The 10,645-nt window shown below is 33.6% G+C and overlaps 1 protein-coding gene across 1 annotated transcript; it reads right to left on the bottom strand.

Moving 5' to 3' along the window:
* Nucleotides 1–1,815: 1,815 nt before the first annotated feature.
* LOC132736224 (uncharacterized) lies at nucleotides 1,816–10,558 on the bottom strand. The gene is made up of 2 exons (XM_060723328.1): nucleotides 8,759–10,558; nucleotides 1,816–7,941 (listed from the first exon to the last, which is right to left on the bottom strand). Exon 2 carries the CDS (start codon nucleotides 7,938–7,940, stop codon nucleotides 5,856–5,858), a length of 2,085 nt encoding a protein of 694 aa, XP_060579311.1. The 5' UTR covers nucleotide 7,941; nucleotides 8,759–10,558; the 3' UTR covers nucleotides 1,816–5,855.
* Between the last annotated feature and the right edge of the window lie 87 nt (nucleotides 10,559–10,645).

The raw sequence follows: 10,645 nt of genomic DNA, 5'->3' as shown, positions 1-10,645 counted from the left end.
TTTTATCTTTGTTTATCTCTGTATTATAATACAATGTTTTTTTGTTTTTTAGCTTACCTGAGCTAACTCAGGGTGAGCTTTTAGGATCCTAGAATGTCCGTCGTCCATCCACATTTGTTCGTTAACTATCTAGCGGTCACATTTTTGCCTCAATTATCATCAAACTTTGTCAGGATGCTTATCTAGATAATAGCTTGAACGAATTTAAACATGGGTTATCTGGGATGAAAAACTAGGTCACAGGAGCTAAAAATAGAAAAACCTTGTTAACACTTTAGCGGTCACATTTTTGCCTCAATTATCATCAAACTTTGTCAGGATGCTTATCTAGATAATAGCTTGAACGAATTTAAACATGGGTTATCTGGGATGAAAAACTAGGTCACAGGAGCTAAAAATAGAAAAAAACTTGTTAACACTCGAGCGGTCACATTTTTGCCTCAATATCATCAAACGTGGTCAGGATGCTTATCTAGGTAATAGCTTGGATGAGTTAGAACATGGGTCATCTTGGATGAAAAACTAGGTCACAGGAGCTAAAAATAGAAAAACCTTGTTAACACTCTAGAGGTCACATTTTTGACTCAATTAATAGGTTTACCTTCAGTCTGTTTGTCAAACAAACAAGAAGTCCATGATGGCCATCAAATTGCTCACCTGAATATAGAAACTCTCTATGAATATTGTAAACTACCGGTATATAAAATCTGAATCTTACAAAATGTTCATATTTGTATTTTAAATAGTGGATGCAGAAAACAACAGTTGCAAAAGATGTATACATGTAAGGAAAATTAATGACCTGGGGCAGGGCTAATTTTGACCCCAGTTTTTAGCTCACCTGTCACAAAGTGACAGGGTGATCTTTTGTGATCGCTTTTCGTCCGGTGTCCGAGTGACAGGGTGATCTTTTGTGATCGCTTTTCGTCCGGTGTCCGTCCGTCGTCCGTCCGTAAACTTTTACTTTAAATGACATCTCCTCATAAACCACTAAGCCAATTTCATCCTAACTTCACAGGAATGTTCCTTTGGTGGTCACCTTTAAAAATTGTTCAAAGAATTTAATTCCATGCAGAACTCTGGTTGCCATGGCAACCGAAAGAAAAAACTTTAAATATCTTCCTTTAAAAAACCATAAGAGCTAGAGCTTAGATATTTGGCATGAAACATCTTCTAGTGAGTGTCTACCAAGTTTGTTCAAATAAAAGCCCTGGGGTCAAAATTGGCCCCCCCGGGGGGTCATTGATTTTCCCTATATGCATATAGTAAAAACTTAAAAAATCTTCTTTTAAAGAACCCAAAGAGCTAGAGCTAAGATATTTAGCATGAAATATGTTCTAATGAGTGTCTACCAAATTTGTTCAAATAAAAGCCATGGGGTCAAAATTGGCCCCGCCCAGGGGGTCATTGATTTTCCCTATATGCATATAGTAAAAACTTAAAAAATCTTCTTTTAAAGATCTCAAAGAGCTATGGCTAAGATATTGAGCATCAAACATGTTCTAATAGGTGTCTACCAAGTTTGTTCAAATAAAAGCCCTGGGGTCAAAATTGGCACCGCCCCGGGGGTCATTGATTTTCCTTATATGTGTATAGCAAAAACTTAAAAAATCTTCTTTGAAAAAACCCAAATAGCTAGAGTTAAGATATTAAGCATGAAACATCTTTTAGTGAGTGTCTACAAAGTTTGTTCAAATAAAAGACCTGGGGTCAAAATTGGCCCCGCCCCGGGGGTCATTGATTTTCTTTATATGTGTATAGCAAAAACTTAAAATCTTCTTTGAAAAAACCCAAATAGCTAGTGTTTAGATATTAAGCATGAAACATTTTCTAGTCAGTGTCTACAAAGTTTGTTCAAATAAAAGCCCTGGCCCGGCCCCAGGGGTGTCATTGTTTTTAACTATATGTGTATAGTAAAAACTTTAAAAAAATCTTCTTTTTAAAAGCCCAATGAGCTAGAGTTTAGATGTTTAGCATGAAACATCTTATGGGTGTCTACCAAGTTTGTGCAAATAAAAGCCCTTGGGTTAAATTGGCCCTGCAATGTTGGGGGGTTGGGGGGCCTATATACAGGTGAGCGACCTCAGGGCCATCATGGCCCTCTTGTTTTATTAGCTCACCAGAGCCGAAGGCTCAGGGTGAGCTATTAGTATCAAAGGGGGATACTCTGGAGTCCTTCGTCATGCATCAACAATTGTCTTCTTTTCTGAAACTGCTGGGCAGATTACCTTCAAATTTGGTCTGTAGCAACCTTGTGACAGTCACACTTGAATTTGCTCATGTCAATTCAATTGGGCCCTTTTAGGGGTCAACAGAGCTAAAAATAGAAAAAACTTTAAACATCTTCTACTACAGAACTAATTGATGGATGATCACCAAATTTTTTCTGTAGCATTCTTGGGTAGTCTTTTATCAAGTTTGCTCATATTAATTGGCCCGTTTGAGGGGTCTCTTGGGCAAAAAATAGAAAAACCTTTAGACATCTGTATCTAGAGAACTAATTGATGGATGGATGATCACCAAACTTTGTCTGCAGCATTCTTGGGTAGTCTTTTATCAAATTTGCACATATTAATTTGATTTGCCCCGTTTAGGGGTCTCTAGGGCTGAAAAAAGAAAAACCTTTAAAGGACTTCTTCTACAGAACTAATGGATGGATGATCATCAAACTTTGTCTGTATCATTCTATCAAGTTTGCTCATATTAATTTGATTGACCCCTTTAAGGGGCAGCTAAAGCTAAAAATAAAAAACCTTTAAACATCTGTATCTAGAGAACTAATTGTTGGATGATCACCAAACTTTGTCTGTAGCATTTTTGGGTAGTCTTTTATCAATTTGCTCATATTAATTTGATTGGCTCCTTTTAGGGGTCTCTAGGGCTAAAAATAGAAAACCTTTTTAACGTCTATTTCTACAGAACTAATTAATGGATGATCACCAAACTTTGTCTGTAGCATTCTTGGGTAGTCTTATACAAAGTTTGCTCATGTTATTGTGATTGGCCCCTTTTAAATGTTTTAGGGGCCGCTAAAGCTAAAAATAGAAATACCTTTGAACGTCAATTTCTACAGAACTAATTGATGGATGATCACCAAACTTTGTATCATTCTTGGGTAGTCTTTTATCAAGTTTGCTCATATTAATTTGATTGGCCCCTTTTCGGGGCAGCTAAAGCTAAAATTAGAAATACCTTTAAACATCTATATCTAGAGAAATAATTGATGGATGATCACCAAACTTTGTCTGCAGCATTCTTTGGTAGCCTTTTATCAAATTGCTCATATTAATTTGATTGGCCCCTTTTAGGGGTCTCTAAGGCTAAAAATAGAAAAACCTTTAGACATCTTCTTCTACAGAACTAATTGATGGATGATCACCAAACTTTGTCTGTAGCATTCTTGGGTAGTCTTATACCAAGTTTGCTCATATTATTGTGATTGGCCCCTTGTAGGGGCAGCTAAAGCTAAAAATAGAAATACCTTTAAACATGTATTTCTACAGAACTAATTGATGAATGATTACCAAATATTGTCTGTAGCATGCTTAGGTTGTCTTTTATCAAGTTTGATCATATTAATTTGATTAACCCATTTTAGGGTCCGCTAAAGCTAAAAATAGAAATACCTTTGAACATCATTTCCTACTGAAATAATTGATAGATGATCACCAAACTTTGTAGCATTATTAGGTAGTCTTTTATCAAGTTTGCTTATATTAATTTGAGCCAATATATTAATTTGATTGGCTCAAATTTAATATCAGAAAATATTGACAACGGATAATTTCCAACACTGAAAAGCAGTTGTTTTTGGTGAAATACTCAGGGCCATCATGGCCCTCTTGTAAAGTAATAAGTTTTTTCCTTCTTATGCCACCACTTATTTGCATGGATTGGATTGGCCAAAACATACTTATGCATGATCATTATCTTGAGGAAGGAGCTGTGGTTTTTCTTGGTAGGAAATTAATCTTCGGAGGTAGATGATCCTTTTGATTTTGAGGTCAGCATCCTGCTCACAGTGACACTTGGTTTGAAGTTTTTGTTAATTCATTTACTTGAGAGGGAATAAGCCATGAGTTTCATGTAGCTTTCTAGGGACATACCCTATAGCCAGACTAGATGATCTTAACTTATTTTGAAATCATTTGGTCAAAGGTCAAGGTTACAGCGACAATCTTTGTCTGATCAATTAACTTTAAGATACAATAAGCCTTGGCTTCTGTTCCTTTAAAGGAACTTCACCCAAGGCCAGGAGATGGTCCCTAGTGATTTTGTGGTCATAAGGTCAAGGTCACAGCAAAATTTTGTGTACAATCAATCATTGTCTGATCAATATCTTGAGAAAGAATAAGCCATGGTTTATGTACCTTGGTAGGGGCATTACCTATAGCCATTAGACAATCTTGTAAGGTCAAAAGGTTACAGTAGTACACTGTGTTTTAAACTACCATTTTCTGATCCGCAAGTTGAGAAGGGAATAAGCTGTGGTATATGTTGCTTGGTTGGAATATATGGTCACGGTCACAGTAATTCATCACTGTGTATTACCATTTTTAATCCATAACAGAGTGCTGGTATATATAACTTGTTAGGAACATTTTACATGGGCAGGTGAGGACCCATATTGATTTTGAGGTCATCAATTCCAGGTCATGGAGAAACTTGATGTGTAATTCTTATCTAACAATATTAATAGGCTGGAGAAAATTAATTTTAAAAGTATGTCTAAATATGACACTGAAAAGCAAAAATGAAGCAGTGGCATGAGTGTCCTTTGGACAAATTTCTAGTTTTATAAATGCCAAGCATAAATATTTGAATTCGGTTCTATTTAGAGTAAGGATCTTTCGAGTAGAGGACTTTATTGTTTAGCAAATTCTTACTTATTTCACTTTAAAAAAAGCTACCTGAGCCTAAATAGTGGAAAGCAATATCTTTACATAGGACAATTATGTGTCTATGGACTTATTAGATGAAATTTCATAAATTATGAAATTAATTATAAAAGTATAAAAGAAAGAAATAAATATTAAATTTTATTAACATAGTAATAAATCTTACAAAGTTATATTATTGAAATGCATGCACTGACATGATTGATAGCAATTTCTCTAAAAAGCATTTTATTTTGCTGTACAATATGTTTTTCTTTCATGTTTTGCAACAATTGATTAATGATGAAAATGATGAATTAATGAAAAAGATGCTATAAAATAAATGTTCACTGTGATTGACTTGTATTTCAATAGTTATGTATCACATATGTAATATCTACTTCTCCTGTTGATCACTAAGTACAATGTATGTATCACAATATTATTTCAATGAATTTGATACTTGAAAAACAAGGATTTTATTGTTATTGTCACTGTGAAACTTGTACTTATACCACTTGGCTATAAAATACTTAAATCAAGTTAAAGGCCCATTATGCCCTTAAAATACTTTTATTTTCTATGTCCTTCCAATAGAAATTCCTAATAAGCCATTTACTAGTATCCGAACCATTTTTTGCTTCTGTTGCATGCTGGCAGTTAGTACAGATAATAGTGATATAGTAAAATAATTTTGTATGGAAGTCAATATACAACTTTATTTACATTTTGCCACTTTTATGACAAGTGATTTCACATTACACGCCATTTTCTTCAGGTAACAGACATTAAACATGCTCTTAAACCATTATTTAAACATTGTAAAACTCATTTTTGTCCTTTCTAAAGAAGGAAAATAATTATCATTTCTCAGGCATAATGTGCCTTTAATCTTCAATTCTGGCGTATGAAGGACAGAATGATAGTGGTTAAATAAATTTTATTGTCCTTATTGATACATGACTGTATAGGTTTTAACTATCTGTTATTTATAAGTGTACTCAAAAGTCTGCAGATATGAATCTTTGCAGCATTGTTTCTCCACCTTATATTCAGTGACAGGGAATAACACTGTAACGCATTTATAGGTCTGTGTTCCTGTTCCATGCACTGCCCCAATAAATTCAAGGCTGTTTCCGAGTGAGCTAATCTTGGTTCTTGTTCAATGGTTCTGGTAAGTTTAGAGAGTGCCACACATTTATCTTCTTGTTTGTTGAGATGGCTGTATATCTTGTACTGTAGAAAGTAGAGGAAAGTTAGAGAATCCACTTCAGCATTGTTCATCCAGAAGTCCTGCAATGTTCTGAAAGCTTTGTCCTCTTCTGTAGATCGAAACATTTCCGGTCTTAATTCCTTTGGAGAACAATAGACTTCACATGGCCAAAATTGTACACAGTTTGCTACTGTGCATTTCATTGCTTCTTCAATTTGTAAATCACATCCTGCATTGAAAGCTTGTGCTCTTATGTCTAAATGTGGACAAATAGGCTCAACAATTTTAAGGTCATAATGCCTTTCAATATCACAGAGAACAATTTCGGCTCTTCTAAACTGCCCTGTACAGTATAGCATTGAGGCAAGTTTGAGTTTACTAGATGCAACATCAGTGTTTAGACCCAGGGAGATCCATTTGAGAGTCTCGGCTGATATTGTATTATACTGTTGTATGTCGAGAGAAGCTAAAACAGATCCTAGCCTTGAACAGACCATTGGTGCTAGAAGATTGCGAGCTGTCTTGTCTAGTCCATGACATTGAAGACTAACTAGGTCAGAAATAGCCTGCTTTAACATGTTTGATATCTGTACTGGTTCCATATTCAAAATCATGTATATTGTAATGTCAGATAAAAAAATCCCACTTAGGTTTGTTAGTAGTTTCTTTGAAATATCGTCATATGTTCTGAATGGGCATACTAATATATTGTTGAACTTAAGCTGAAGCCTTGAACCAAGATCATCACACTTGATTCCTAGTAGTGCTACCCCATTGCTGTTGATGAAACGCTGAAGTATATCCAGTATGAAAGGTTTGACTTCAGGTGTAATCTTCCCTCTCATCAAGTTGTTTTCAGGAATGAAAAAATGTGGACAATTTTCATTAAAAATGTTAGTGTACAAATCATGAATACACAACGATAAACATACAATTAAGTTATTTTCCTGCCAGATAATAGACTGGGTACCTTCAATACAGTGGAACAAAACTGTCTTACACATGTAACTAGAAATCACACCATTAAACAATGGATTTATGAATGTTTTTATTATCATTTTCATCAGGACATAGCAGCGAATCTGTGTAATGTTTAGGTTGTACATTAAACATTTTTCAGCTATACATGTTGATATCCTCCATTCAAGATCCTCATTTTCACTGCCATGTTGACCACCAACTCCAACAAGAAAACAACCAGAACTACAGCAGTATTGTTTGATTTCATCAGTAGGCCATTGACCAACACTTTGTTGGTGCAACCATTGTCTAGCTTGTAAAGGCCATGTTGAACTGGTAAAAGCAAAAACTACATCATCCTCTACTGACGAACATGCTGGACCATGCCGTACTACTCCATCAAAACTTAAAGCAGACCTTGTTAAAAAAGAATTCCTAAAACATATTCTTCCAATTCTGTCTGTTCTGATAAAGTCTGATAAAGTAGAGAGCATAATTCCACACTCGGGGAAAGGTAGAGGTTCTTCAGGTCTTAACAATTGAAGTTGACAGTAACCTGGGGATATAGAATGATCTTGAATCATCAGTAGATTTATTACACCAGGTTGCCAGTCACTCCAATCTTGTATCACATGAAAGTACATGTTAGGACAGACAATCATGTCAGTATCTGAGTTTAGTCCTAATGTAGTTGTGCCTTCTGCTTGACTACCCATTATGTATTGTCGCATCATGTTTAAACCTATATAACTAGACATGTTTCTCATTGATTCAATCAGAAGCATTGCTCTCCTCCTCTTCAGTATCATTCTGGTATTCACGCCTATATCAGCAAGAACTTCTGATAGTTTCAGTGACGCTGCCTCTGTGTAATCTGGTGCTTCAGACATTCTGAAATATCAGATTGTATAGATTTATCTTTTTTTCATGTACAATCAATTTCTATCAATGGATAACTTTTCTTCTTTTTTTCCAATGATTTAAAAAGGTGAGGAACACATGTACAACACCAGGTCAAGCTTAAAATTTTTATTAGCTACTAGTTTAAGAATTTTATAATGTATTGTACATTGGTATAACTTAAATTTACCAGTATAACATTTGCCTTACTAACCTCAGTGACAAAGTGTAATGCTTAAAGTTAATTAAGTTAGTTTCATTAATTAAAGATTGTAGGCTCGAAACAAATGATTTTTTTCTACATATTGAAATAAAAAAATAAATGTTTTAAGTTTATTTAAATGAGAATGAAACACACGATTAAACAACTCAGGTTACATATAATTAAAGTAAATAAAAACATAAGTAACTACAAAAAAAACAAATATATATGTTCAAGATTCGAACTTGCAACTACGTGGTCATAATTCTGTCGTACTCACCATTAGGCCATCATACAATATTTATTGATTTAAGTATTGGGATCTATAGTTTCACTAAAGATTAAGCGTAAATCATAATAAATTACGAAAACTAACAAAGAACTTTCCGAAAATTAACAAGTTTTAGAATGAGTATTGTCAAACATATGACAAATAATTCCACATACAGGGTTACTTTTTTCAGGTGATAAACATCAGGCATGGTCTTTAATCATTAATTAAACAATTATAGAATAAAAGATTTTTCCTTTCTAAATAATGAAATATTTATTCATTTCTAAGGCCTTTAAAGAAAACAAAACACTTTTATAAAATAAGATAAATACCTTATATTTTCCAGTAGGTGAATACTCTTTGAATGCAATGCCTCAAATAATGTATGTTGTTATTTGCTTTATCATTTAGTCCCCCGCAGTGTACGTCTCCTTTACATTCTATTCCGTTTCTGACTTTCTTAACTTAAAACAATGAATTTTTACACACTTGACATTAATTTCGTTTTCCACAAAATTTAATAAACCAACATTAAATTTCCTATTAAAGCTTAAAGCCACATTATTGCCAGAAATGCTTTCAATTTTCAAAAGCTTATTTTCGGTGTCCAGTTTTAGTTTCCTCAAGCTATTAATTGGTCAATTACCAATTTAGCTGAACAATCTTTTGCTTCTTACTTCTGCCTTTTTGGTAATTAGTAGAGATGTAGTACTTTTGTTTGGCAGTGTCTACATAATTTGCTACATTTAAAACAAATAAATTTCATTTTCAGCTCTACTTCCCTTTACACTTAAACTATTACTTAAATGTTATGAAACTCTTGTGAGCCCTTTCTAAAAAAGGAAATTATTTATTAATTTCTGAGAAATAATAGACCTTGCAACTGTTATGAAGATAATACAATAGATCTTTTTCTTGGAAGCTTCCTGACCTCATTAAGACAGTAACGTACTCACAACTAAAATACAAATAGAACGCCATGTATGATTATTCTTGTTAGGCCCTGAAATACCCTAAATTTTGTTACAATATATAGTAACATTATTAAGGTATTAATAAAACTTAAGAATGTTTATAATTTTTTTATTAATCGGCACTTTGTCTTAGCCTTGGTAACAGGTTATTGAGTTGCCTAACTGGTTTTTACCTAAATATCGACCATTTAAACGATTTGTAAATTAATTTATATAATTATTTTTGATTAAATCTCAATAATAAAGTACTTTATTGAGACTTGATGGTAAAAGGTAATTTTTTCAGATTAATGATTGTTTGAAAACCAGTTGTATCATTGTAGCAGATGTCCAATTTGTGTTTAAATATTAAAATATTTTTGACAGAGTGTTTACAGGGGCGTATCACGTTGGGGGGGGGGGCAGGATCTGACCCCCAAGCGTCTGTGATTACAGAGGGATGATACAGAGTATTTCACGGAAAACTTTCAGAAATTATTGTTGCTATTGTTCAGAAGTTCCCAGTAATCTCGTTCAATTTTATTGTTGTCTTCTGTATCTTTTGTTCAACACCCACGTTACACTTTCTGAGAAATCATTAACCTGGATTGCCAATATACATATATATCACACATACAGCATTTACTGACACGGCAATGTACATGATGTTCGTTGAATTTTTGTGTTTTTCGTTTTTACTAAGCATTCTGTAGCTGTTTTGAAATTTTATTTTGGGATCAATTTACTTTTTTTATTTAGTTTAAATGATCTCCTGAACCCTAATACTCTGTCTAATGCTCTTATTCATTTTCTCTTCAACTGTACTGAGTGTGTTTCTATTTTAACTTTATATACGAGTACATATTTATTATAATTTTTATAATACTGCACGTTTGTAACGTCGCTTTTCATTGGATAATTGTGACGTTTATATCATAAGTTTTCTTTACACGGCTGTTGTCCATTGAAGAAATCTTACTTTTTTCTCTAAAAAATGATGTTTGCTGTATTAGATACTGTTAAGTGAAATATTGATGAAATAATATGCCTTATTTTTATTTTCTGTATTTTCACTGTAAAAAATTGTTTTTTCACGACAGTGAAACATATTTTGTGTATTTTCACTGGTGTCTTGCCGGTCTACAATTCAGCCAATACACAAAATGAAAGAAGAAGTCTTTTGAATTGTATGGTCGAAAAACAGAACAAGTATATGATAAACAGAAAATTGTGATATGAAAATTATCATATTTCACTCATGGTTCC

Source organism: Ruditapes philippinarum, unplaced genomic scaffold (assembly GCF_026571515.1).
Source record: "Ruditapes philippinarum isolate M1 unplaced genomic scaffold, ASM2657151v2 ctg414_1_1_1_1, whole genome shotgun sequence".
Classification (NCBI taxonomy): Eukaryota; Metazoa; Mollusca; class Bivalvia; order Venerida; family Veneridae; genus Ruditapes; species Ruditapes philippinarum.
The sequence above is the reverse complement of the archived record's forward strand: the minus strand, read 5'-3'. Positions and strand labels throughout refer to the sequence as shown.

What these genes read in the sequence shown, in the direction of transcription:
- LOC132736224 (XM_060723328.1), bottom strand. Translation starts at nt 7,940, where the DNA reads ATGTCTGAAGCACCAGATTACACAGAGGCAGCGTCACTGAAACTATCA.